Source organism: Cinclus cinclus, chromosome 3 (assembly GCF_963662255.1).
Source record: "Cinclus cinclus chromosome 3, bCinCin1.1, whole genome shotgun sequence".
NCBI classification, from domain to species: Eukaryota; Metazoa; Chordata; class Aves; order Passeriformes; family Cinclidae; genus Cinclus; species Cinclus cinclus.
The window spans coordinates 117,487,970-117,515,921 of record NC_085048.1 but is presented as its reverse complement, the minus strand read 5'-3'; the positions used below and the strand labels follow the sequence as shown (position 1 = coordinate 117,515,921).

At 50.0% G+C, this 27,952-nt stretch overlaps 2 protein-coding genes across 9 annotated transcripts; both read right to left on the bottom strand.

Annotated features, from left to right (window-relative positions):
* Positions 1 to 8,110, bottom strand: GZF1 (GDNF inducible zinc finger protein 1). Of its 5 annotated transcripts, none has more exons than XM_062490745.1 (6): positions 7,989 to 8,110; positions 5,040 to 6,261; positions 3,440 to 3,534; positions 2,762 to 2,929; positions 1,971 to 2,575; positions 1 to 1,556 (listed from the first exon to the last, which is right to left on the bottom strand). In XM_062490745.1, exons 2-6 carry the CDS (start codon positions 6,245 to 6,247, stop codon positions 1,242 to 1,244), a joined length of 2,391 nt encoding a protein of 796 aa, XP_062346729.1. In that variant the 5' UTR covers positions 6,248 to 6,261; positions 7,989 to 8,110; the 3' UTR covers positions 1 to 1,241. The 5 variants fall into 5 exon arrangements, with proteins under 5 accessions (XP_062346729.1, XP_062346732.1, XP_062346730.1 ...); XM_062490748.1 differs by having other exon boundaries at positions 5,040 to 6,258; positions 7,989 to 8,052; XM_062490746.1 differs by lacking the exon at positions 7,989 to 8,110 and adding an exon at positions 7,606 to 7,775.
* LOC134042813 (GDNF-inducible zinc finger protein 1-like) lies at positions 7,826 to 16,154 on the bottom strand. 4 transcript variants are annotated; one of them, XM_062490740.1, is made up of 8 exons: positions 15,750 to 15,788; positions 15,406 to 15,576; positions 13,006 to 13,917; positions 11,524 to 12,414; positions 10,636 to 10,730; positions 9,868 to 10,035; positions 9,175 to 9,332; positions 7,826 to 8,377 (listed from the first exon to the last, which is right to left on the bottom strand). In XM_062490740.1, exons 3-8 carry the CDS (start codon positions 13,914 to 13,916, stop codon positions 8,132 to 8,134), a joined length of 2,469 nt encoding a protein of 822 aa, XP_062346724.1. In that variant the 5' UTR covers position 13,917; positions 15,406 to 15,576; positions 15,750 to 15,788; the 3' UTR covers positions 7,826 to 8,131. The 4 variants fall into 4 exon arrangements, with proteins under 4 accessions (XP_062346724.1, XP_062346727.1, XP_062346723.1 ...); XM_062490743.1 differs by having other exon boundaries at positions 15,451 to 15,576; positions 15,750 to 15,782; XM_062490739.1 differs by having other exon boundaries at positions 15,451 to 16,154.
* Between the last annotated feature and the right edge of the window lie 11,798 nt (positions 16,155 to 27,952).

The following is a 27,952-nucleotide window of genomic DNA, read 5'->3' as shown; positions in this document are numbered from 1 at the left end:
GAGGTCTCCACATTCCATATTTTAATAGGAACAGCTCAAACAAGCAACTCGCTTCCATATGTTCCCAGAGTACAAAACATTCCCCGGCTCCAGATCCAACTGCTCAGCCTTTAAATATATCTACAGCCCTTTTCCTTCCACTGGGCATAACTGAGCTCCAGCAGGAATAAATATCTCAAATATAACCTCTTGGAAATGTCCTCTGGTATAAAAATTCCCTTTTTTCCAGCTTAGAATTCCATGAGAATGCCTCTGCCATCCTTTTATCCCAAAAAATAGCTCTGTGCCACAGGTGGGGAGAGGGGGGGGGGTCTTTATTGCTGGATCTCACCAAGGCTGGATTGTGCTTACCATTCCCAAAGTTCTGCTTGCAGCTTCAGCTGAGGAATTGCTGTGGGAATACTACAGGAACAGGCAAAGGAATGGGAAAAGCTGTGGGTTTTTACACTGGGAAGCCCATCCCGAGGTTTGAAGCATTAAATCATAGCCACGTGAGTTGCTGTTGTGAAAAAAAAAAAAAACCAAAAAAAAACCCATGAGTCAGCCCAGCTGGACAACACTCCAAGACTCCTTCCCTGTCCAGGGGAAATTCCCCCAAATCCTAGTCCACTAAAATAGCACAGGAAAAGCCTCTGAACTGAGCCTTCCTCAGATTTCATTCTAGGAGATGTTTTGGTCTCCTAAATGCCCAATTCCATGGGAGCTGGAGCATCTGGAAGGTGAGAACTGACAGGACCCAAGTGCCAGACTACTCCGGTTTCCATGGAATTGCAAAACCAAGGAAGTAGCACTTGGCTGCCACCTGCCCCTTTTTGCTGCTCAGAGACTCCAAACTCCAAAGCTGCTCCCTCTCTTTGGGATCTTTGGCAAAAACAGAGAAAAACCAACAATTCCTGAAAAGCAAATTTAGCCAGACTTTTCCTGGATGAAATTCCACTGGGGAAAACACAGCGAATGTCATGGAGAAACATCGGTTCTCCTGATTGTCCATGTGGCATTCAATTCCCTGGAAAACCTGCACCACCAAGGTACCTGAGCCACCCCCTGAATTCCCAAGCAATCAACTCCCACAAATTCCCTGGTGTGGTGCCACCCTGCCTGACCATCAGGAAATGGAGCTGGGGAAGGAATTTCCAGAGGAAAGCTGAAAATCCTCTCCTTCCCAGCTTCCCACCACCGGCCTCCCTCAGGCCAAGGACTGTACAGGGGGTGCACCCTCAGGAGCAGGAGGCAATCCCAAATTATTCCATGTTCACCAGGGCATGGAGCTGGGACTGCCCAGAGTCCATCTGCGTGTGGAGCACAGTGAGTTCTCCCAGCAGGGCTTCCTGTGCTCCAGAGGCCTTACAGTCCGTGCTGGAATTCCCACTTCCTGGGACTGCTGCCATGCTCTGGTAGGAGCTGTTCTCTGGGAAGGACAGCAGCTTTTCTGGGATTTTGGGGGACACTTCGTAGTCCTCATCGGGAAGCTCCGTTTTGTGCCCTTCCGTGTCGTTCTTTGAGGCTCCTTCCACGATGACCAGGAAGGACTTCCAAGGGGTGTTTTTGTCGTGGATCTGCAAAGGAGTAACCAGGAGACAGAAGGCTGGGTATGGGATGACAAGAAGTTTGGATCAAGCTTATGTTTGATGCTGGTAGAGAAAAGGTTTTTGTTCTGGAGTCACGGAATTGTTTAGGAGGTAAGGGATCTTAAGGCTCATTCGGTCCCACCTCGCGCCATGGACAGGGACACCTTCCCCTACCCAGGCTGCTCCAAACCCTGTCCAACCTGATTTTGAACAATTCCAGGCATGCAGCACCCACAGGCCTTCTGGGAAAACTCTGCCAGCAGCCTCCCAACCTCCCAGGGAAGAACTCCTTCCCTCCATCACTTTGAAGTCCGCTCCGGGCTTGACCCACCGATCCAGGGAACCCCAGGAAGGCGGGAGGCGCTCCCAGGACGGTGACTGGGATGGGGACGGGGGCAGTACCGAGGTGTGGCGGCGCAGCGTGGATTTGTCGGTGAAGGTCCTGCCGCAGGCGTTGCACATGAAGGGTTTCTCGCCGGTGTGGATGCGGTGGTGCCGCTGCAGCGCGTTCAGCTGCGTGAACTGCTTCCCGCACTGGTCGCAGCAGTACGGCCGCTCCCCTGGGACACAGCGACACAGGAATGTGGGAATCCTCAGCTGCTGTGCCTCGGGAATGCCCAGCAATCCCCAGGGAAAAGCCCCAGGGAAAACACCCTGGTGGTGCAAAGGCTGTTGAAGTTTGACCCCTCTGGAGGCGGCGGGTTCCTCCCAGTCCCATAAAGCTGTGCTGCCACTCCATTTTTCCATGGATTTTTCCATCACAGACTCAAGTCCTGCCCAGAATCCAAGTATTCCTTCCCAAGAATCCCTCCCTGAGCCACCCCCAGCCCCGGGATCGCTCCGACCACGCCACAGACTCCCTGTTTCGAAACAGATCCCATTTTCCTCCTTCCCTGGATAAACCTTTGGAGCTAAACCAGAGCTCTCCATCACCAATGATCCTGGCAGGTTATTAAGGTGTCTCCACAGCCTGTGGAAGCATTCCAGGGAACTGATGTCACTCAGGACTAGTGGGAGAAGGGGAGAACACAACACGTCAAGCAGGGAAAAACCTGGCCGAGAATTCCTTGCTGGAATATTGCAGTGGTGAGGGGTGTATAATCCAAGGAAAAGGGCACATCCTACTTGTGTGCAATCCCAGGAAAGGGGCACACCCTACCTGTGTGTAATCCCAGGAAAGGGACACATCCTACCTGTGTGGACTTTGATGTGCTGGTACAGGGAATTCCGCTGGGCAAAGGTCCGGAAGCAAACCTCACACTTGAAGGGCTTGGATCCCGTGTGGATCCGGTTGTGGTGTTTCAAGTATTCCTTGGAGGCAAAGCTCTTCCCACAGGTTTCACACATGAAAGGCCTTTCCCCTAAAGTGGTTTGCGGGGGGGGGGGGTGGGGGTGGGGGGGTGGGGAGGAGGGAAAGAAGGATTAAACCAGCAGAACTTTGGGAATGCCCTTAAATATCCCTCAGAATTCCCACAGAGCGTGTCCTCACTTTGGGGACCTTTAAAAATCACCCAGTTCCAATCCATTCCAGGGGCAGGGACACCTTCCCCTAACCCAGGCTGCTCCAAGCCACTCCCAACCTGGCCTGGAACAATTCCAGGGATGGGGAATCCACAGCTTCTTTAGGAAAACTCTTCCAGGGCCTTGCCACTCTGACAGGGGAGGATTTTCTTCCCCAAATCCCATTTAAATCAACCCTCCCTCATCTTAAAACCACGGGATATTCTTGGGAACCCTTTCCCAGGCAAATCCCACCTGACAGATGACATCTCGTTTTATCCATAAAAATGCAGATTAAAAGCAGCCTTTCCTGAAGGCAGCAGTTTCCTTGGAATGTGCGGGGTTGGATTTTCCCAGTTTTCCAGCCTCACCTGTGTGGCAGCGCCTGTGGTAGATGAGCATGTGGTTCTGGGTGAAGCGGGCCCCACACTCATCACACACAAAGGGCTTCTCCCCCGTGTGGATCCTGCATGGAAAAAGGAATTTTCAAACTCCAGGATGAGCCTCTCCCTCATTCCCATGGACTTCCCCTGCTGCATTGACACCCACATCGGGAAAACGAAATTTTTCAAATTAGAAAAATTAAATTTAGAAAATTTCTGCCGGTTGTGGCGCCCAATCCTTTGGGATGTAAGGGAAAGCTTCACAGGGGGATTGGGGATGGCTGCTTCTCCTGGAACAGCACATCCACGTGGTAAAATCCATCCCAAAGGATGAGAAATCCCCACCACACCCAAATTAAGGCAGTGTTGAGTTTCCAGTGTCCAAAATTCCTGAAAGGGCTCTGTGAACAGAAAAAAAAATCAGGCTTAACCCCTCAGAGAGGATTTTTCTCCCTCATTAAAATGCCTCTGGCCCAGGACAGGTAAAATAACTGATAAAAATCAGATTAAACAGCCCAGAGAAGATTTTTTACTCTGATAAAATTGTCTCTACCACGAGACAAGGTAAAATTACTGATAAAATCAGGTTCAAGCCACTCACAGTTTGATTTCTGCCCTGAGAAAAAGACCTTCAGAAAAACGAAAGTGATAAAATCAGGCTCAACCCCTCAGAGAAGATTTTTTGTCCTGATCAAAATGTCTGCCCTGAAACACATGAAATAACTGATAAAATCACGTTGAAGTCCCTCAGAAATTATTTTTACCCTCATAAAAATGCTCTGGGACAGATAAATTAACATATAAAATCAGGTTTATCCCCTCAGAGATGATTTCTGCCTTCATGAAAAAGGGTCTGGCCTGAGACAGATTTTAAAAAAAGGAAAAAAATCAGGTTCAACCCCTTCTGCCCTGATAAAAACACCCTCAGAAAGATAAAATGAGGTTAAAAACCCTTCGGGGATGGTTTTTCCCTTATCAAAATGCCCTGAGGTAGATAAAATACTGACGAAATCAGATTAAAACCTCTCAGGGATGATTATTTCCCTGATAAAAACACCCTGGGACAGATAAAACCCAGCCGTGTGTGGGTGACATTGGTGATGCCACCTCCGCCTGTTCCCAGATTCATTATTTGCCCTGCTTCACCCCCAAATCCAGTGTTTTTCCATTGGAAACCCTGCCAGAGCCTTCCCAAATATTTCCACACTTTGTCTTTGTATTGTCTTGAAGGATGTGCTGGAGGAATCCCACCTGGACATGATGAGAAAATGGGGATTTGGGAGGCCCGAAACAGGGATTTGGGAGGCCCTGAAAGAGAAAAGAGGGACTCGGGAGGCCCCGAAAGAGAAAAGAATTTGGGAAGCCCTGAAAGAGAAAACAGAGATCTGGGAAGCCCTGAAAAAGAAAACAGGGATTTGGGTAGCTCCAAAAGAGAAAACAGGGATCTGGGAGGCCTTGAAAGAGAAGACAGGGATTTGGGAAGCCCCAAAAGAGAAACCACGGATCAGGGAGGCCCCAAAAGAAGAAACAAGGAACCTGTGATTCCCCGAGGGCCGCGCCCCGAGCCCAGGCGGAGCCTGTCCCCTACCTCATGTGCGTCTTGAGCGCCGAGGGCTGCGAGAACTTGGCCTGGCACTCGGGGCAGCCGTAGGGCTTGTGGCCCGTGTGCGTCCTCTCGTGCAGGCGCAGCGCCGTGCGGGAGCTGAGCCCCTTGCCGCACTGGTGGCACTGGTGGCGCTCGCCGCCGCCCTCGTGCACCTGCAGCACGTGCCTGCGGACGTCCTTCTTCCTCTTGAAGCGCTTGGCGCAGAGCTCGCAGGGGAAGCGGCGCTCGCTGCTGTGCACGTGCCGCTGGTGGCTGCGCAGGTTGCAGCGGTTGGCGAAGGTCTGCGCGCACGTCTCGCAGCGGAACTCCGGCGCCGCCGGCGCTGCGCCGTGGCTCTGCTGCACGTGCTTCAGGAAGCTCTTCTCGTACAGGAATTCCTTCTGGCACGTGCCGCACTTGAAGCCGGCGGCGCCGCCGCCGCGTCGCTTTCTGTCCTCCTCGGCCTTCTCCGCAGAGGTTCCCTCGGCTTTGCCGGAGGTCTCCTCCTGCTCCTGCTCGCCCTTTTCCTCCTCGGCGTTCCGCTGCTGCTCCCGCAGCCGCCGGGTGTATTTCTTCTTCGGGATCTCCACAAAGACCTTCCTGCCGGCCAGCCGCCCGCTTGCCCTGCGGATCTTGGTGTAAGGAGCCTTCGGCGCTTCCTTCTTTTTTTCCCCATTCTCCTTGGGTTTGGAAGCCGGCCCCTCGGGCGCAGCTAAGGAAGAATCCGGAGGCTCCTGCTCGGGAGCGACGGTGCTCTCCTCCTCGGAATTCTGCGACTCTGAGAAGTTCTGCAGTTCCAGCAGCACGGATTCCAGCATCTGCTTCTTCAGCTGGAAGCAGGTCTCGGAGAGATCCAGGCACTTGAGCTTCTCGGCGATCTCCAGCATGCGCTGCACCCTGTCCTCCTCCACCTCCACGCGCGCCGTGTACACAAACTCCAGGAAGGAGGCGAAATCCGCCACCTGCACCTCGTTGAGGAACACGCTGCTCCGGGGCCCGTCCACGGGCTTCTCGTTGAGGAAAACCTCCTTGAAGAACTTGCTGGTGGCGGCCAGCACGGCTTTGTGGGCCGGGAACTCGGCGCGCACGCCCTGGTACTCCACGCTGACCGTGACGTCGCACAGGTGGCCCAGCAGCCGCAGCTGCTGCATCTCGTTCAGCAGGTTGATGGGGGAGGACTTGGATTCCAGCAGAACGGGGTTGCTCTCCATCCTTCTTCTCCCTGCTAACGAGATACCGCGTCAGGGCGGTGGAATTCCGCCGGTTTGCGGCGGCCGGGGGCCGGGAGTTTCACGGAATTGCCGGGGTTGGGAAGAGCTCCGAGTTGATCTCATCCAACCTCAGACCTCCAAATCCTCAACAAAACTATGGAGTGAGGGAAGCTGGGCTTAAAATCCAACACTGTTTTTCCATGAAACTCTTTGGGGACTGAGTATCATGGAATTATTGTGAAGAGCTCCAAGATTATTTAATCTAACCTCGGACCGATCTCCAAATCCTCAACAAAACCATGGATTGAAGGAAGCTGAGCTAAAATCCCAACCCTCATTTTCCATGAAACCCTTTGGGCTGTCAGAAGCTGGGACAGCGATGGAGCAAACAGAGCTGGATCCAAGTCAAAGCACCTGGAATTCAAGAATGATTCCTGGCCTCAGCAGGCAATAAAAGCAAGGCAAGATTAAGCAAAAGTTAACCTCAAACCTAAAGAACTGCCTGAAAATGGTTTCCACATAAAATTCCATGCTCTGATTTGATGGCTAATTGTCTCCATGCACCAAAAATCCCAAAAATTATGGGAACACCTCCAAATGGACTCATAGCCTGAACTTAAAGGCCCATTTCCAACCTTTCATCAGGCTCCATTTCCCGGGAATGTTTGAAGCTGCTCTAGTTTGTAAAATAACAGAAATTTTGGGGTATTTTCCGAACTGTCTGACCCCAAACCAAACCAGATTTCTATGGATTTAAAGGTCGTCCTCTGAGGAATCTGTGGAGTCCAACCCTGTTCCTGCCAGAATCTGAGGAATTTCTTTCAGTTTCCTGGGAATTAAGTGATGCCTCATCCAACGCTTTATACACAGTCAGTGACACCTAAAAGCCACTTTTTTACCCTGATAAAATGATTTTTAACTGCTTCCCATGTTATTGCACAACTACCCCTTCAATTCCCATCTGAGGTCTGTTCGTTTCCCAGGAATACCTCCCCTTCCAGAGGCAAAACTGGCTTGAAAGAGGCAAAAAGCTCCAGGCCAAAGGGGAATGGGGAAAGGATTCTCAGGCGGCTGCTGCTGAAATCATGGAGAACTCCGGAGTGCCCAATCCCATTTCCAAAGGACGCTGGATCTCATGGGAATGCTGGGGTGGGAGAAAGGACGGAGGGGGGGAAAGGGGGAGGAATGGGGGCAAATAGTGAGGTGAAGGGGAGGCGGAGAAAAAAAGGGATGGGAGAAGAAGGGAGGGGGGGAAGAGGAGGGAAAAAATCGGGGAAAAAGAGGAGTGCGGTGGAATAAGGCGGAAAGAGAGAAGGAAAAGGCGAGCGGGGATAGCCCGCCATAGCTGCGGCACTCACGGCTCCCGGCCCGTTCCCGGTTTGTTCCCGGCTCGTTCCTGGCCGCTGCTCCCGCTCACACCCGGGCGCGGCCGGAAGCGCTGACGCGCTACGACCCCGGAAGTGACGTTATTAAGCGCGCCGCAGGTTGCTAGGCAACGCGGCCTGTCCCGCCCCCCGGCATCCCCAAATTTCACGCGTTTTCTCCAGGGAAATCCGGGAAAGTGAAGGAGGGACGGGCTGCGCGGCACTGACAGTTTTATTAAAGGAGGCCTTGGGGATTTCCAGCGCGCTGTGTTTATATAAACACGCGCCCCGCCCTGCCTATTCCCAATGGGACGCTTCCACAGCTTTGGGAGAAATAAACCCCTGGACAGATGCAAATATTTCAGCGGAATAAATACCTTCGTGAGGAATTACCCCTTTACCACCTGCAGTCCAGTTCCCGAGGCAGCTGCAGAGACCGCTCGGGACGATTCCCTGCGTTCCAAAGGGTAATTCCCATCACTGGGTCTCAAAGCGCCCCGTTTTGGGGCTCAAATGGACTTTACAAGTACAAAAGGGAGGGGTCAGTGTCCCCGGTGTCCCCAAGGCCAGGTGTCACGTGTGCTGCTGCTGCTGCTTTAGCACTTTCTGGTTTATAAAGTTTCCCGTGGCCAATGGACCAAATTTCCAGCATGGGATCTCCTCCCGGATGTGCTTCTGCTACAGTCTCGATTTTGGACCAATTGTGGTCTTTTTTTTGTGTGAGGTCGATCAAGAAGCTTCTCCAGTGAGCGTTCCGGTCATGGATCTGGGAAAAAAAACCAAAAAAACAAAGGGAGCGGGACAGGGAAAGGTTTAGATCTGATTTTGAACTGCCAAATAATTTACCTCATCCAGAGCTGAATCAAACAATTTCGGGATAACCCCACGATCCTGCGCTCCAAGTCTCAGCTCAAACACAAACAAGGCTCTTTTGCCAACTGCGTGCCGAATTTCTGGCTCTGCTGCCATGGAATGCTTCCAAAATCAGCAGGAATTTCAGCACACGGGCAAAACATTCACTTGGAGCTGGAAGGGAACCTCCTGTTCTGCCTTCGCTGTCACTTCCAGGACCTGGAGGTCTCCGGGAAGAGCTGAACTCAGCATTTTCCAGCACAATGCTGGAAATTCCTGTTAATGTGCAGCACAAGGTCAGATGGACCGCCGTGCTACGGGGCTGGAATGAGGGTAAAAGCATGGGAGACTCTGCAGCCTGCAGATTTTTAACCCATAAAAATCCTAAAATCCCAGGTCCTTCCTCAAACGTTTCCATGGAATATTTTAAAGGAGATCTTGGAGATTATGGCCATCAGGAAGTGCCGTACCCAGCCACTTCCAGCCACAATTTCCCCCTAGGACTGGGAGATGACCGGATTGGCAGCCAGCAGCGGGAGGGAAAACCCCACAAACCTCAGGAACAGATCTGAAGATGGCGGCTCACCACGCTTCCCTGAAACTCATCCCTAGCACTCCCTCACCCCAGGGCTGGAAATTCCCGCTGCTGGGGGGGCGCTGGCACTCTGGAGGTGGCACTGAGGAGCAGGAAGATCCCGTGGGATGTCCTACCGCCACGTGTCGGCGCAGGGTGGACATGTCGGTGAAGGTCCTCTCGCAGGCGCGGCACTTGTAGGGCTTCTCGCCGGTGTGGATGCGCTGGTGCCGCCGCAGAGCTCCCTGCTGCGTGAAGGCCTTCCCACACTGCTCGCAGAAATAGGGACGGGTCTCTGGGAACAACAATCCCAGCAAACGCGGTGTTAGGGGCAGCCAGGAGAGAGCAGCAGCCTCTCCGGCCCTTTCCCTGGAAATGTCCAAGGAAACACTGGACAGGGCTTGGAGCAGCCTGGGAGTGTGGAAGGTGTCCGTGGCAGGGGGGTGGAATGGGATGATCCCCAAGGTCCCTTCCAATCCCAGCCATTCCATGATAACTATTTCCCAACAGCAGTCATGCTCTACTCCAAATTCCTTCAGCTGCACAATCCAGGCCTGAGTTTTTCACAACACTCCCGTGAGCCAGGCTCAGGACGAGCCCTGCTTCCCAACGGAATTCCCATCCCTGGAGCTGTCCAAGGAAGGCCTGGATGTGGCACTCAGTGCTCTGGGCTGGTGACGAGGTGCGGATTGGGCACAGTGATGACCTTGGAGCTCTTTTCCAGCCCAAATGATTGCTGGATCCCCTGATTCAGCAACGGGATGAAACGTCCCCATCTGCCCTGGGAAGCGCCACAAGGCTCCCATTCCTTTTCCCAGTCCTGGAATTACCTGCATGGACGTGGCTATGCTGGGCCAGAGAGGCTCTGAGTCCGAAGGTTTTCCCACAAACCTCACAACTGTAGGGTTTGGCTCCCAGGTGACAGCGCTTGTGGCACTTGAGGTACTCGTTGGTGGCAAAGTGCTTCCCACACACATCGCACCTGAAGAGCCGCTCTCCTGAGGGAAGAGAAACCGGACATCAGGAATTCTCCCAGAAAGGGGAATTTGGTCCTTCGGGGTCGATCTGCAAATCGCAGAACTCAAGCTGGAAAATGGGCATCAAGTCCAACCTGTGCCTGATTCGTCGCCTTGGCAAGCAGTGCCACATCCAGTTGTCCCCTGGGAATCCATCCCATCCCATCCCATCCCATCCCATCCCATCCCATCCCATCCCATCCCATCCCATCCCATCCCATCCCATCCCATCCCATCCCAATGCCTGATAACCCCTTCCATGAAGGAATTCTTCCTGATATCCTGAACCTCCCCTGGCACCACTTGAGGACACTTCTCTCATACTATCCCTTGTTCTTTGGGAGTAGAGCCCAAATTCCCCCTGGCTCTTGTCAGGGGGTTGTGGAAAGCAACAAAGTCCCTCCAGAGCCTCCTTTCTTCCAGGCTAAAAGTCCTTCTATCCCTATGAATTCCTTCCTGGTACTTGGATACTCTTCCACAAGTTACAAAAAAAACAATAAAAAATAAAAGGGCATTTATTTCATGTCTCACCAATAAAATGGGAAAGGGGTGGGAAAACCACCTGGAATATTTAATTCCCACCTGTGTGTGTCCTTTTGTGGCCAGTGAGCTTTCCTTTGTCGGCGAAGGAAGCCCCGCAGTCCTCACAAATGTAGGGCTTCTCCCCAGTGTGGGATCTAATGGGGACAAAACACCAGTGATTAGTAATTAATTAGGTCTTGATCCCTAAAATACTGGATTTGAAAGTATGTTTGGGTTTTTAGTGTGGTAGGAAAAGGAAATTCTGCTCCCTCAGAAAACTGAGTGTTTCCAGGTACAGGTGCTACACTCTGGGAGTAAAATTCCCATTTAAAATTTACCTTTTCCTCACTTCCAGGCCCCGCAAAGCCCACCTTTTTGTCCCAGACAGCCCAGAGCACGGGAAAGGAGAAAGGAGGGAAAATGACAGAGAATCAGAAAAATCTGAACGTACTGTTTGGCCTTAACTTGTTCCAACCCAAACAGGATGACATCCAAAATCATTCCTGATTTTGAGCTGTCAGGACAAAGGATTATCATGGGGAAAGACGGGAAATTCCATGAGATGATTCACCCTCTCCTGGGAGAGGACACATCCAGCACAGACACCACCAGGGAACAACTCATCCCGTCAAGCTCCAGCTGAGCAGCGTGGATTTCGAGTTGCACATGGAGATAAAATCCCACGGTAATTCCTTGCTCCAAGAGCGAGCATGGCTCAGGATCCGTTTCTCCAGGATCCCTGACTCACTCTTTATCACCAAGCGGCAACGTGGGATTTTAGAGCTTGTCCTAAATAACTGATATCCCTTGTGAGTTTGGACAGGGTATCCATGTTGAAATCCCAACCGCGGGAAACACAACATGGAGCCTAAGCCTTTGCACAAGGGAATTAATCACAGATCCCACTGAACCCGAGATCCTGGCGTACCCGCAAGGCTGGAATCTGACCTGGTATGGATCTTGAGCTGGGAAGGCTGAGCAAACCTGGAGCGGCACACGCCGCACTCATAGGGCTTCTCGCCGGTGTGCGTGCGCATGTGGAACACCAGCGCCGTGCAGGAGCTCAGCATCTTGCCGCACACGGAGCACAGCGGCCGCTTGGCCCTGCCCTCGTGCTTCCGCACGGAGTGAGTCCTCACGTCCCGCTTCCTCTTGAAGGTGGCCTGGCAGAGGCTGCAGGAGAATCTCCTCTCCTCGCTGTGCACGCAGGCACGGTGCTCCTTGCAGCTGGTGTAGCTGGCGAAGGCCTTGCTGCACACCTCGCACCGGTATGCCTTGCCGGGCAGGCTCTGGTGCGTATCCCGGCAGTGATCCACGTATTTTTTCCGGGAAACAAACTGCTCCTGGCACTTGTCACAGTGGATCACGTAGATGGATTTCTTGCTGGCTGTACTTTTACTGGCTTTCTTTAGTTGGAACCCTGCTTCAGCTTCTTTGCTGTCTTTCTCTGTTGAGGCTTCATCCTCCTCCTCCTCCTCCTCCTCCTCCTCCTCCTCCTCCTCCTCCTCCTCAGAACATTCCTCATTGTCCCTGCTTCCTTCCACTTCCAAGTATCCGGTGTCATAGTCTCCCGGCTCCTCACCCTTCACACTCATTCCACCTCCATCTTTGTTCCTTCCTTCAGCCCTCTGGAATTCCTCTTGCTCCTTGCTCCTCTCTGTTTCAGCAATGTATGAATTCCCAGCATCTCGCTCACACCCCGAGGTTTCTGGTGTCCCATCCCACGTCCCTCCGTTGGGATCTTTGTCATGGTTTGTGGGATTTGAGCCATTTGTGGGTGGAACCATCATCCAATAGACAGGCAGGAGTTTCCTCTCCTGCCCAGACTCATGGATTTTTCTGTTAAAAATGGAGCACAACTTCAGTTAAGTTAAACCGAAACTCATTAACTGTTTAATTGTTTCAATTCAGGCCTTTTGGGAAGAGTCCTTTCCTTTGAATTGCTCCTTGTACCATTTAAGAAATTTCCAGCATGTTCAGAAAGCCAGCAGATAGGGAGTTTTTGAAGAGCTGGAACAGATAATTAAATGCAATTAAAATGCCTCAGTTCATTAAGATCTGCATTCTTCACCTGATCAGTAATGTAGGATGGACTTTTCCTCCCAGGCCATGAAATTATGGATTTAAACCAAAGGAAACTGAGATTAAATGCCCAGACAGAGACACAAAATTCCAATTTAAAACCTCAGATCTGAGGATTCCAAAGAAATCTGGTTGCACAAGTCCCCCTTAATCCAATTGGAAATTCCCTAAATTCCCCATCTTGGAGAACCCAATCCAGTCACCCGCACTGCGAGGCCAAGAGAAAAACCCCGATTTCAACACGCTGCTTTGAGTCAGATCCAAGGAATTCTGGAGCTAAGGCAGGGAGGACTCTGGGAACGAGTTATCCCAGAATCCTGAGGAAGCGCGTTCCCAGGAAGGCCGTACCTGAGGTGGGAGGTGTAGGCAGCCTTGTGGGCGAAGCTGGCGGGGCAGCGCTGGCAGTGGTAGGGCCTGTCCCCGGTGTGTGTCCGGACGTGCAGGGCCAGGCCACACTTGGAGCTGATGGCCTTGTCACAGTAGGGACATGCCTGGGATTCCTGCTTCTGCTCCTGCCCCCCACAGAGGGAATGGCCATCCTTGTTTTCCGGGCTGGCGATATCTGCACCTGGTCTGCTTGGGGAATGCATCTTGTTGCACTTGGGCAGCTTTGCCAGCCTGGATTTTGGGGCTGGAAAAGCTGTGGCCTCCTGCTCCAGGCCTCCTGTTTGGCCTCCAGTGAGCTCATAGCCTGGCAGCAGCTCTTTATGTTTCTGCCTATCCCAAAGTTTCCTCTGCATGGGAATTGCCACGATCTGGGAAGAGTTCCTGGGGTTCTCCTCTTGCTGGATACGAGGCCACTGTGGTCCCCCATTTTCACTCCTCTGCCCTTTCAGGTTGAGGCTCAAATCCAAGCCCTTCCTGTCCTCTGCCTTCACTTCTTCACAGATGTCCAGCAAATCCTTGCATTCCAGCCTTTCCGCGATTTCCTTCATCCGCTGGAGCTTTCCTGCCTCGATCTCCACCTCTGCCGTGTACACGAACTCCAGGAAGGAAGTGAACTCCTCAGTGTAGATGTCCTGCAGGGTCACAGTGCACTTCTGGGCATCCAGCATCTCCTGGTGCAGGAAAAGCCCCTTGAAGTAGTTGCTGGAAGCTGCCAGGACAGCTTTGTGAGCCAGGAATTCCTCCTGGATTCCCAGGTGTTGGGTGAGGACCGTCACATCACAGAGGTGCCCGAGCTGGTACAGGGAATGCAGAGCACTCAGGAGGTTGGGAGCAGCAACCTTGGACTTCATCAGGATTTTCTTCTTCTCCATCCTGCCAGAAGAAACAGAGAAACGTAGGAATGATTTTTCCTATCTTTCCATTCAAGTATGGCAGGGAAAGCCCAGGGGAATTCCATGCCCTAATTCCTTGTTTACCCCGCACAGGTGGAAGCGTAGAAACCACTGAGGTTGGAAGAGACCTCCAAGTTTTGATGGATTACCACTACCTGAACTAAACCACCTCCCAGGAGCAGGAAACTGAGGGAATATGGGCACAATGAGCATTGTCTAAATTCTACTGGAAAAGGATTGCTCACATCCAGACTCCTACTGGGTGATTCCCACAGCCAGCAGGGATATCTGCAACGCTCCCAACCCAACACCTGCCAACTGCTCCCACGTGGAGACACAACCCCAGCCCACTGGAAGCAATACAGATCCAGAGGTTCCGCTCCAAAATCCACAGGAGCTTCCAGCCCACCTCCGTGTTTCCCAGCAGGAAATCCTGGTTTGTGTGCAGGGCTCAGAGAAATCGATGGGAGCAGCGCGTGCTAATTTCCCGCTGCTCCTTTGTGAGATTTCCATCTGCGATAAGATCCCGATCCGCACTCCCTTGGGAGCTCCTCTAACACCAGGATCTGACACAGACCCCGATGGGAAGAGATAAATTCCAAGATCCTCTCTGAGTTCAGTTGCTTCTGGATTAAACCTTCCCAGAAACTGAAGCACCTTTCCACAAGTCCATCAATTCCCACCATTTTTTCCTTCAGAAAAAAACCGCCGAGATTTGTATTTTCTGCTCCCATTTGGAAGCTGATCTTTAGTTTTCCAAAGTGCTGCCAAATCCTTAAGTCTCCAAAACATTCGCTCCAAGGATTTAAACGAAAACCCCATTTCCTCCCCATTTTATGGGTTTGTTTGTAAATTCTTTCCAGCTTTTTCCCTGGCAATTTGGGAATAAATACTTCAAAAATGTGCACACTTGTGCAAGACTTGCAGAAAGCATAATTAATCCAAGGGATTGTTCGCAAAGACACTTTAATTGCATCAGAACTGATGGAAAACTCAAACTGTATTTCAATTCAATTATGGAGCTCCTGATGAGGGATTGGAATCAGAGCAGCTGGAATCAGTACAACTGGAACTGGTACAATTCCTTTAAAAATTAAAGCCCAACAGTGGCGTGAATCTCCAAGAAAATATTTATATTTGTGTATTTTTATTATCTCCATTTACCTGCTGGAAGAATGAATATTTTATCCACCTGGAAAATGCCAATTTATGCTCCAGAGCATCCCTATTTATCATCCAGAATCAATATCCATTTACCTCCCCCCCCTCCCACCCTCAGTCTCCATTTATCCTCCGGGAAAATCCCCATTGATGCTCCAGGAAAAAAAAAAAAAATCTCCACTTATGCTCCGGAGAATTCCCATTCTTTCTCCCTCTAGAAAAAGTTTGCGTTTGGTTGGTTTTGGGGTTTTTTTGGTTTTTTTTTTATTAAACACAGAGCACTCGGATTTCTCCCTAACCGCGTTACCTTCGGGACACCCCTGGAAAGGCTCCTCCCCTGAGGAACGCTCACCATCCTCGGCATGAGAATTTGGGAATGTCGGCGCGCCGTGCTGCTCCTTGAGCCATCAAGGCATCACCTTCAGCATTTTGAGCGCGGCCACGAGATTGGGATCCTTGCTCAGATATCTGGGAAGCGCTGCGAGGAAAGCAGAGATAGAGGGAGGACATGAGGGGGATCACCTGCGGGACCCGGGAATCGCCTCCCGCCGGGCGGGAGCGGCCGAGATCGCTCCGGCCGCTGCCGGGGGTGATTCCCGGCTCTTCCCGGGAGTGATTCCCGGCTCTCCCGGGCTCCATCCCGGCCCTTACCAGGCCGCCGGTTCCCGCCCGAAGGCGCCATGGCAGCCGCGGCCTCAGCGCCGCCGCCATTTTGAGTGTGGGCAGGGCGTTCCCACAGAACTGCGGAGGGAAAAAACAAACAAAACTAAACAAAAACAAAAAACAACAACAAAACCTTCAAATCGACGCTAATGCGAAACAAACAAACAAAAAAAAAAAACCCAAACCAAAACCAACAACAACAACAAAAAAAAACCCAAACAAAAACAAAACAAACAAAAATAAAAACCCACAACAACAACAAAAAAACTGATTCATAAACGACCCGTTTTAGAAATAATTTGTTTTCAGGCTTTTAATATAATAATAATAATAATAATAATAATAATAATAATAAACGTGTTTTCTCCAGTGGAATGACCTTGGTGATGCGTGTCCTCCGATGCTTTAATAACTCTCAGTTTGCTGTGGAAGCTCCTCAGCCTCTCCCAGTGTGGATACTGGGATATCTATGAGGATACTGGGATATCCATGTGGATACTGGGATATCCGTGTGAATACTGGGATATCCGTGTGGATACTGGGATATCCGTGAGGATACTGGGATATCCGTGAAGATACTGGGATATCCGTGTGGATACTGTGATATCCGTGAGGATACTGGGATATCCGTGAAGATACTGGGATATCCATGTGAATACTGGGATATCCATATGGATACTGGGATATCCGTGTGGATACTGGGATATCTGTGTGGATACTAGGAGATCAGTGCCAGAGCTAGGAGAGGTGTTTATATAAACCAGTAGAAAGCTCTGAACTTTAGCAGGGTAAAATTGGGATTAGGAGCACAGGGTCTCCCTCTTTCTTCCCACTGGTGATCCCATATTCTCGTCTTTTATCACATAAAATAATTTCAAAGTGGGCTGCCAAGCACTTCCAATCATTTTTCCAAAATAAATTCCTCCTTTGAAACATTTCCCCCCCTCCCCCCCCCCCAATTTAAGTGCAGTTTTAAAAATCTTCACATTTTAACAGCTTGGAAAAATGTTGGATGACTGTAATTCCTTGAGGAAATGTAAAATAAATTCCTTCATAAAAAAAAAAAATAATCCGGAAAGGCAGACATCTGTCTTATCCACGTTTTCAATCCTAATTATTTTATTTGTAGCCAGAGAATGTTTCTATTGTCCATACACAGCTCTCAGAGTGGGAAGAACGAGCAGCAGTATGAGTGATCCATGTTGAAAATGTCAGGATAATATTCCTGTATCTTTGCACGAGGGAATGGTGTTTGCTTTTCCTTTACTGGAAAACTGATGTGCTCGGCAGCTCTCACCCAGAGGAGCTGGGAAGCTCCCGGCCAATTTAGTCAGAATTCCACAAGGATGGAGGGAATTTCTGGATACCCTGCTGGGCTGTATCCCTGTGTCCATCCCAGGAGGGATTTTCCCAAGGCTGGATTTTACTCTCTGCTTTTTGCCACCGGTTTTATTTCTCAGGAGATTCACTCAATTCTCCAAATATTCCGGGTGCTCCGATGCTCTTCCGGGGCTCCCTAGAACCCATGGAATTCTCCATGTCTCTGCTGTGGGGAGGGAGAAGGGAGAGCATCATAGCTGTTCTTTCCCAATCCCTAATTTTGGAATTTCAACAGGAGGGGTGAAACATGGGAGGAGGCAATGCCGGGTGTCCCATGGTGAGTGAAGCATTCCAGGCACCGGGATGGCGAAATAAAACAGCCTGTTAAGACAAAAGAACAAAATCCAGGAAAGAATTGGAGCCTGGGAACTCAGATTTGATACTGGGCTTTGATCCTGGTGACTAAAACCGGGAAAAGGGGTAAAACTGGGAGTCAGCTCTGCCAATCAGGCTCTGCTCCTGGTCCATCTATAGCTCGAGGTCAGCCAGGACACCTCCAGCAAAACAAGGGATGGAAATGTCCCCAAATCCCAGATACCTTCCCCCTGGAGCACGGCAGGAAGCAGCACTGGGTTGTTGGCGATTTTGGCTCTTCTCAGCAAAGCTGGGGGACGTTTTGGAGCCCCCTAAGGAACATCCTGGTGTGTTTTCCCTGGATGGATATCCCTTCCTTACGGCTCCACCAGAGGATGCTGCAGACTTCGGAAAGAACAGCCTGGACTGTGGCCCTGCTCATCCCTTTAATCCAGAGGAATCTGACCATGGATATCAACCATGGCACGCAGAAAGCCTTTTCTCGGGAGCCAAGCAAACCTCTGGATCATCCCCAAAACAGGGACAGAGCTTTCAGCATGGGCTAAAAATGCAAATTCCAGAGAAAATCCTGATAGAAAGCACAGACCAACCCTTGCTCTGTGTGTCCAAGCACCAAGCACAGCTTAGCCTCTTGTCCCGTTCTCCATAATAAATTTTGGCATGGGGTCATGCTACAAATCAGACATCCCATGGATTCTCCCCTCAGTCTCGGGGAGCAGGAGCTCTGTATATCCTGACAGAATGCTTCCGAGATCCTGGGGTCACTTGAAAAACACGGGAATTGAGGGGAGGCCGTGTGTGTTTCGTCTGAAAAAGATTTTAGAATCCTAAAAAAAACCAACAAATTTAATTCCCACCAAGGTGCTGGTGGGAAAAATCTGGACACCAGAGCAAACCAAGAGGGAATAGGAGAAGACCTTTAAGATCATCAAATCAAGCCATCAGATTCCAAGATCATGGAATGGTTTGTGTTGGAAAGGACCTGAGAGATGATCCAGTCCCACCCCCTGCCATGTTACAGCTTCCACTATCCCAGTGTGCTTCCACCTGGCCTTGGACACTTCCAGGGATGGAGCAGCCACAGCTTCTCTGGGAAACCTGTGCCAGGGCCTCCCCACCCTCACAGAGAAGGATTTCTTCCCAGTATCCCATCTATTCTTGCCCTCTGGCAGTGGGAAACCATTCCCTCCTGTCCCATCATTCCAGGCCCATGGAAATAACCTCTCTCCATGTTTCTTGTAGCTCCTTCAGGTCCTGGAATGCCATATTTGGGTCATCCCAAAGCTTCTCTTCTGCAGGCTGAACACTTGGAGCCCTGGAAAACCAATGAACTTTTATGGATCAAGGCAATAAATGAATCAAATAAAATATATTTGAATCTAAAATAAATAACAAATCAGTTAAAAGCCCTTTTCACCCCTCTGTGTTCCCTGGAGTCATGGTGCCAATAGTTTGGATGCCAACTCCGTGTTCCCAATGTGTGGACACATCCAGGAGTCACTGGAAGGGCTCCCACCACGGTCAGCACCCCAGTTTGGGAAGATTTCTCTGGAATGAGCTCAGAGCTAGCTCAGCACCACATGAAGACGCCCAGGATTTTGGCTCTGGTCTGTGATTTCCAGACATTCGCTCTCGTTTTTCCCGGGAACTCATTCCTGTGTGGTGGTGGTGGCAATAGGCTGTATTCCCACAACTTGAGGGGAAAAGGGAGCGGAGCTGCTTTGGCATTAATTCCCTGCAATCCTGACCCCACACTCCTGACAAGTGACGTGCTAGGGTGATGGAAATCCAAATTCTGGGAGTGTATCTATGAAATTTTCCTTCTGGCACAAAATAAATCCTCGGCACAGCTCATTTGCTTGTTTATCACACATTTTTAAACTCTTGGCACTCAGCAAACTTCTTTTCCTTCTTCTCCCAAGTATTTTAACCCCTGCTAAACCCTGGGCATCGAACCCAGAAGTTGCCTCTGGAAGCACAGGATATTTTTGTCACATTCTATGGATATTGAAGGCCTGATCCACGTATTTTTAACTCCTTAACACTCCCAGTCAAGCCTAAATTTAAATGGTTTTTAATTGATTTTTAAGTAGTTGAGTTCTGGCTGAGTTTGAAATGGTTGAATCTGGGGGTTATGGAATATCCTAGATATCCCGTTTCTCCATCCGGGATCTGGGAAACAGGTGGATAATGTTTAGTCTCCAGCTAAAAAGGACAGGATGTTAATGCTTTTCCCACTTGGAAAGGAGCTGCCTCCTGTTTAGTTATATTTCAGTATGAAACAAATATTCCACCAGCAAAAAGAGGGAAAAGGGGGGGGAAATCCCTTTTTTTCACCCCTTTTCTCCACAGGGTCCCTTCCAACTCAATATTCCGTGATAAAGTTGTACAGAATGCAGAGGATCCCAGGGAATGGATTCAGATCAGCACCTTGCTTCCACCCAGGAGAAATCCAGCAAAACAACCCCCAGAGTTTTTCCTAATGGCAAGAAAAGAGGGAATTCTTGCCAGATTTACACTCCCGATGTTCCAAGGCTCCGATTGAAAGAGCTGCTGATTTCACGGAGGTGATTCCAGACAAGTTCCAGCTGTTCACCAGGGAAAATTATATGGAAAATAAATCTGAATACATCAGATTAAATGACATTTTTCCAACAGCTGGCTGTGTTTTTCTGCGGTTCCCCAGAAATCAGCATTCCCTCTCAAGATCCCAAACTTCTCGTCCTCCTACAGAAGCCTCTTGACTTTTAGCCACCAGAATTATCCACATTTTTTTTATAAATGTAAATATTTGTCTTCCCAGTAATAATATTTTTTCCCTCAGTGATTATTTTCCTGAGTGCTGAGCGCACACCGTGGTTTGTGAATCCAAATTATTTGGGACAAAACCCAGGAATTTCAGTTTATATCTGCATCCTGAACCCGAGTGCTTTCAGGGAGAGTATTCCTGCCTCCAGGTGCTCCTGCAGGGATGAGAAAATGCCCTTTTCAGTCCCAGTTTGGGTGTGGAATCTTGGCATGAGAATAACTAAACATGGAAGGAACAGCTGCCTGGAGAAACAAACACCTGGCAAAATATTTGGGGTAATTTCAGGATGTGTCATCCCAGGCTGTGCTGGGGAGGCTGAGCTCCAGCTGCAGCTCGGGAGGTTGCCTTTAGTCCCACAGAATCCCCACGGAATTACTGAAGTTGGAAAAAACCTCCAGTATCACCAAGTCCAACCTGTCACCCAGCCCAGGAGTGCCACATCCAGGTATTCCTTGGACACCTACAGGATTGGTAACTCCAAATATTTCTGTGCTGTTCCCATCCTTAACAACCCGTTCCATGAAGAAATTCCCATCTCCTTCATGTCTTATTCCAGGACACCTCCATGGATAGGCACTGACCTCCCTGAGCAACTCCAGTGCTAACACCCCATTCCATGAAGAAATTCCCATCTGCCTTCATCTCTCATTCCAGGACACTTCCAGGAATGAGCCTCCAAACCTTCCTGGACAATTCCAAACCCCTTCCATGAAGAAATTCTCATCTGCTTTCATCCCATCCCATCCCAGGACTGCTCTGGGGATGGGAGCTCCAACCTTCCCTGAGCAATTCCAATGCTAACACCCCATTCCATTAAGATATTCCCATCTGCCTTCATCATATTCCATCTTTTCTCCTTTCAGCTCTCCTGTTTGGAGGTCTATTCCAAGATCCATCCCCGCAAAGTTGATAGAACATTGGGAACTCATCCCAAGCCAAATGTCCAAGCTCATTAAAATCCCAATTAATCCATTTGATCCATCACCATTCATTCCTAACACAGTCGTTAGGCACTGAAAAGGAGCAGGGAGGGAGGCTTTGTGCTGGAAGTTCCCAAATTTGTTATTTTGGACTCTTCCCAGAGTTTTGCTTTTCCCCCCAAGTCCTTCTTGCCCTCGACCCCTTTGGACTGGAAAGAATTAATTAATTCCACCATGAAAAGGAAAGCAAACAAAGGCAAACATTGTTGGGAATGGTGGGGAGGTGCTTGGATCTCCTGGGAAGTGGGAATGGGCAGAGCTGCACCTTTCTCCAGCTGTGTCCACATCCCACCTCAGCTCCATCAGGATTAATTGTGCTTTCAGATATTAATGATGATCAAACCCAGAGTCATTGGAATTGAAAATCTGTCTGGAATTCCAAGAAAAACTTAAAACTGCGGAATGAGCCTTGGATGCCTGCGTGGAGCTCAGGGTTGTGCCAACCTTCAGGATAAAAGAGCGGATTAAAATTTTCTGGAGGAGGAGGAGAAGGATTTGCTGAGTTTTCCCACCGCTAATTTCCCAGATTTGTGCTTATCCCTAATAATCATCACAATAATTATCCCAATTAATTTAAGGGATGGCTTTTGGAGCCGTGTCCACCTTCAAATATACAAAAATCCATCTCCAGAGGTGTTCCCAGACCAACCGCTCATCTTTAAAAGGAATGTTTTCCCAACTGGGATTCAAAAATTCATATTCCTAGGGAGCAGTGAGGCCAGGAATGGCTGGATAACCTTTGGAAAAGCAGCAGGAATGACATTGAGTAGGGCCACGAGCTCTTTGCTAAAGCATCTGCTTTTACTCCAGGACATGGAATGATTGCCAGGAATTCCAGGACTGGAGGAATGCCAAGGTGGATAAAGCAAAAATATCCCTTTGGGTGGAGCTGGAGTTCCAAATCTCAGAGCGTCCCGCTCTGGTTTTTCCTGGCTGGATTAATTATCCCTTATAAACTGGGATTGCAGGGAAATAGGAAAGCGTTGCAGCAGACACGGAGAAGGCTCCAAGTGAGGAGGAATTTTCTGGGATAGCCACAGGCAAGGCAAACTCCAGCACCTAAACGGATGGATCCAACCTCAGGGAAAGCACATTCCATAGGGAATTATAACAAGCAAAAACCTGGGAGCTGGACATAATGTGGCACCTAATTCTCTCTAAAATTCCTTTATTTTTCCGTATGGGATTCACACCAGCATATACTGGGTGCCCACTGTGAAAAACAGAAATCACTCTCCTGGTAAAATTTGAAGGGTTTGCTAAAAAGAAAATAGGAGACAGAAATAAAGCAAAGGGTTAATGCTTAGCAATCACCCGAGAGCACCCCTGCTATTTCGGAGACACCCCTTAAACACCTTTTCCACTACTCTAGCCTGTTGCATATTCATAGACTTTTATGCATTTTCAAACTTTTCCATAAATTAGCTAACATTTTCCAAGAAATGTTTGGCATGGTTGCTCCCGGGGTCCACCGTTTTAGAGCACGAGTGTTTCTCGGCTGTGGTTTTAATACATCTTCTTTATCAAACTTTAATTTGGGCTTTGGCTCCTTCTTTCCACAGAGGGTGAGTGTTGATAACTGGCATGCCAGGAGCAGGGTCCTCATCATCTGTTCACTGGATGTTATCCCAACCCAGCAGACTATCCCAGTTCAAGCATCCTATCAACTCTTAACGCTATCCCTAACTTTTGCTAACAGCAGAAAATAAAAACTATATCCATACAGCAAAGCTATTTTGATATTATACATACAGCATTCCTCTTAACACTTGCGAAGAGCCAGTAATACAACGTGTGCTTGTAACACCTCCAGCATTCCAAAGGCCTGTGATTTTATGGATCCATTTTTATGGCTCAGAGGGATCCGTGGAGTCTGGAGGTTTTCCAGCAGCTGGGGAGTTGGCCCCAGGTTATCCCGAAAATCTGTTTGGAGCACGGGGATGGCTGCAGCTGGGTTGCCAAGCCCAGGCTTGCATTGGAAACTGGAAGAACATCCCAAAATGTGGTGGATCTGTGTTTTTAATCCCCACCTACTCCCAGGCATGTGAGGACATGAAACCCCACCCTTAGAAAAAATAAAAATAGGAAAACAGGTTGGAGCTTGAAAGTGTCAGGGAGAAGTGTGGGAGAGACAAGGGAAGGAAGCCCAAAGGAAGGGAAAAAAGATCCCAAATTCCTTAAACGTCATTTTTAGGTCCATGGATCTGGTTCCAAGGATCCAAGCTCATCCAAGAGATGCTTCAGATGCACATTTCTGACTTCCCAAGGGAGTAGGCTGTGGAAAAGTTCAGGAGTGAATCCCTGTGACTCCACAAATGCTTTTCTCTCTGGAACAAGAACCTGGGAATTCAGGACACGCACCTGGAGCTGGGATAGGAGCAGGGAGTCTTTTCTAGGCCCAGAATTCCCAAGTGGAATGCCAGCATCTGAGCTTTCCTGCCTTTTCCTGGAGCTGGGACAACCTAACTGTGGGCTGGCCTGCGAGGATCAGGTGGGAATTTTGTCACTCTGGAAAACTCCCTCTGAGAGTGCATTGGAAGGAAGTAGAAGCTGAGAATTCCAGAATTCCAAGGACAGGGTGCAGGAGCTGCCCCTGACATGGAGCAGTTGGGAATGGAGCGCAGGAGAACACCTTGGTGCCGCTCCTTCTTCTCAACATTCCCAGGCAAGGTGGAAAAGCCACTTTGGTTATTTTGCTGGGAAGAGAATTCCAAGAGGATCTCCACGCCTTGCTCCTTCCATAGGGGCTGCCCATTCCAAGCCCAGCAGCTCCATGTGATCCAGGATTAGCCCTCCGAATCCAGGCTTTGGAAAACTGAAGTTCATCCCATCTGGAGAGCAGTTCTTGGGAATTCCCATGCTGACACATCCCATCCCGGGGGGTTCTCATCTGGGACACTCAAGGATGAGTGTCACCCCTGAGTAATCCCAAAGTCGCATCCATGATGGCAGCGGATTGCATGTGCTGTGATGGAGCAGGCAGATCCCTCCTGGGGATCCATGCTCCCTGGGTTTTTTCCAATCCTTTCAAGCTGTTCCCAGTGAAATGTTGGCAGGAGCTGAAGTGTGCTGTGACAGAAAGAGGCTGCTCCTTCTAATCCACTTTTCCCAAGAAACTGCTCTGGCTATCCCAGTGCATTCCATGCAGGGAATGATCCCAGGCCAGATCCCGCCGTGTCCAGCAGCAGAGGCTGGAACGGTTTCCCTATGGAAAAGCAGGATGAGGATGTGGGGCTCATGGTGAGGACCCATGCTCTTGCTGGGATCCCAGCTGGAGCAAGCTGGAAAACCAGGAATGACCCCATCCTGCTGTGCTGATGGAATACAAGAGCTCCCTACCATGGCAACAGAAATGGGACCAAAACCTGGGATTTTTTCCAGCGTCTCCAGGCACATCCCAGGCTGTTCCCACAGGGGGTTTGGGATCCCCAGTTTGGCACTGAGACTTCCAGAGGAGGAGGGAATGAAGCGGGAAGGACAATCCCTAAAATCCCACAGGAGTGGGAAGAACAAGCAGCTGCTCTCTCAAGGAAACAGCTGGAATACCTGTAGAGCAATTCCGGGGGGGGGGGGGGGGGGGGTGGTTCGGAAATGGATCCCACCAAAAGCAACCACTCACTCTTCATCCCTGGAGCTGTGGCTGTTTGATCCCAGATGGATGACCCCGGGACAGGGTGGATTCTCCACCTTTAGAGAATGGCTGTTGAAATCTAGGTGGGAGTGTTACAACACCAGCATTCCCACTCAGAGCCAGAACTGCCGGGGGAAATTTACAGCCTGAATTCCATAGGAGATCAGTCTGGAATGCTACGGATTTGGAAATAAAGATTGGGAAATCAGGCAGGGAAAGGGTCCAAGGAAAGGCAGTGCCAGCACTGCACATTCCTAAAATCCTCGGCTGAGCTGGGGGATGCCACTTTTCTATCTCTTCCCATTAAAAATCCTGGAGATGGTGCCCGATTCCAATCCTGCCAAGGTGTCCTTCAAAGGGAACTATCCTGGTTAGCTGCTGGAAATTCCCATATCCAGGATAACACAGTTGGAAGAGGAGCCATGGATGCTGTGGCCATGCTGGCAATAAACTGACCAATCCCATTTATTTGGGATCAAATCCATCCTGTGTCTTCCCTCTGTTTCTTGGCAGGATGGGAATGACATTTTATTTTCCAAGTTGCCCTGCTTCCAGTTCATTCTACCCACTTTCCTGTGGATAATTTTGGCTCTATCCAGCTCTGGCTCCCCTGCTGGGGTATCCCAATAGCTACCTGACAAGGCTCTTCCAGCTTTTCCAGGGAATTTTAGGAAAACCACACCAAACCTGGGAAATTAATTAGCTCCAGTGTGAGGAATTCATGGGAAGCTTGGCCTTGCCACAGCACATTCCTTGGGAAAAAGAAGAATTGGACCCCCAGAACTCCTGGAGCTGAAGGTTTCCAGCTTGGATTTCACTTGGAGCCCTCAGAAAATCCCCAGAGGATTTGGGAATGGGCTCAGCCACATTTAGGAACAGGCTCCTGTTTTTTTGCCATGGATTTTTCCTTCAGTCCTGCATATCCAGTGTCTCATTCCCTGCAAAACCAGGGAGGAGAGAATGTTTGCCCAGTGAGGTCAGTGGAAAGCTGCCTCCAGCTGGGATCAGCCCTGCAGGTGGCCGGGAGGGACAAGAATCCAAGGATTTTATCCTTTTGGAAACATCAGCCCTGCACGGAGCATCCCTGGTTCCTCCCCACCTTTCTCCCGCCGCTCCTTTCAGGATAACAATGGCAGGATCCAGATGTTTATCCACAGGGCTCTTCCCATTTCCATGCTGGCCTTCACCAAATTCCATAGGGAGCTCCGGAAGCAGCCATAGATAACCCGGTGAGCTGGGCTGGCTCCCGGGAAAGGTAAAACCCTTGGAATGACAGCAGGGCAGGGAGCACCTGGAAATGATGCCTAATTCCTTTCCAACATGGGAATGTGGCTGTAATTAACCAGTGAAATCCCATCTCAGGAGCTGGAGACTGGATCCCAGTCCATGTTTTTTGTGGCTGTTTCCATTTTGCCAGCACTGCAGAAAAGCCCCAGAATTCCCTTTGCTCCATCCATTCCCTTTCCATAGGCAAATCCAGTGTTGGATGCCCGCAGCCATGGCATGGAGTAGGAGCAGGATCCTATGGAAACACCAATAAATAATGCTGGAAAAGAGGGGGAAATTCCTTTTAAGCCTCTAAGAAAGCATTTTCTTCCCTGTTTTCGGGGTGAAAAAAACAAACAAACAAAAAAAACCCTTGGAGCAGGGTGTGGAATCAAAGGAAGATTTTTCCTCCAGTTGTGATTCCCTGCCCAGCGGCCCAGGGAATTTTCACTTTGCGTTCCCTTTTTTCCCTTGCTGAGGCAGGGGAATTCCAGCTGAGGCGACCCCAGCTCCGGCACATCCCTTGGCAGCAGCGCCCGGCTCCTGCGCAGCCGCGATAAGGAGGGAAAAGCGCAGCCTTGGGACACGTTCTCCAGCCGGAAAACTCTGCCCAGCCTTCCTGGCCCTTATCTTTATTGCCCACATTCCCAACAGTCCCAAGTTTTATTTACAGAGCTCTCATCCCCGAGGCTATGAGAAGCTCTGGCGCATCCATGGGCTGGATCCAAGGTGAGGATTGACGGCAGTGTAATTCCAGCAAAAATCGTGGGGTTGGTCCTCCCTGCTCCAAAGGCAGCAGGGAAGCAGGGAAGCTCGGAGCCTCTGGAAAAGTGCTGATGTTTTCCTGCCTTGCCGGGACCCTCCCAGCAGGAAATTGGGCATTGTACTGGGAGCACCGAGTTTTCCGGACAAATCCCACCGGGATCCATGTCCCGCTCCACCGTGGGCTGGGAGCTGTCGCCTTGGCCACGGAGCAATGCCCTACCTTGCCAAAGCAAGAAAACCTTGGGATGGGGCTTAAAGCTGGGCTTAAGGCAGGGATTTGATCCATAAATTCTGTTAATCCAGCCTCTGTTATAATGGAGCAAATCTAGAGAGAGCTGCAAGTCCTCTCCCAGCTGTGGTGAGCTCTGGCTGGGATCCAGTCTGGGATTCTGGGAAGATCTGGGAACATTTCCCTGGGCCACTGAGCCTCATCCCAACACCAAAAGGATTGGGAACACATTTAGGATTGAATCCCAGCCACTTCCCAACTTCCCAGCTTGCTCCCAGCTCCCAGATGTCACAGGGCCAGGAGCAGGGATTGATTCTCACGTTAATCACCAGCATGGAGCAAAGGCCATCCCATTCCAGGAAAACCAGAGATCCCAGCAATGCTGCAAAAGGGGAAGAATTTGCTTCTTCCCAGAGCCCAAGCAAGGAATTCAAACCTTGCTTGACTTTTCCCAGATATTGTAGAGCTTGTTTTGTTTTCCTCCTTTCCCAAACTTCCTGGTTCCCTAACAGCTGGTTTGCCCTGGCTCCAGTTTTTGGGATCCCATTTTTCCAAGCCCTCCATCAGTATTCCAGTGGATCTGATAGGAGATTATTTCTCAATCCCTATAAAAAGTAGGGAAGAACCTCCAGGTCCCCCCGGCAGCCCCCGGATACGGAGCAAGCAGTTCCTGCCTTCCTCCCATTGAATTCCTGAGCAACCCCATTTCCTTGGATAAATAAGAGGGGGAAGAGGGAAAAGAGTTAAACCAGACAAAACCAAAGGGAAGAAAACTTGGAGGAACACAGAAAAGGAAAAGCATCTTGGATTTGCTCT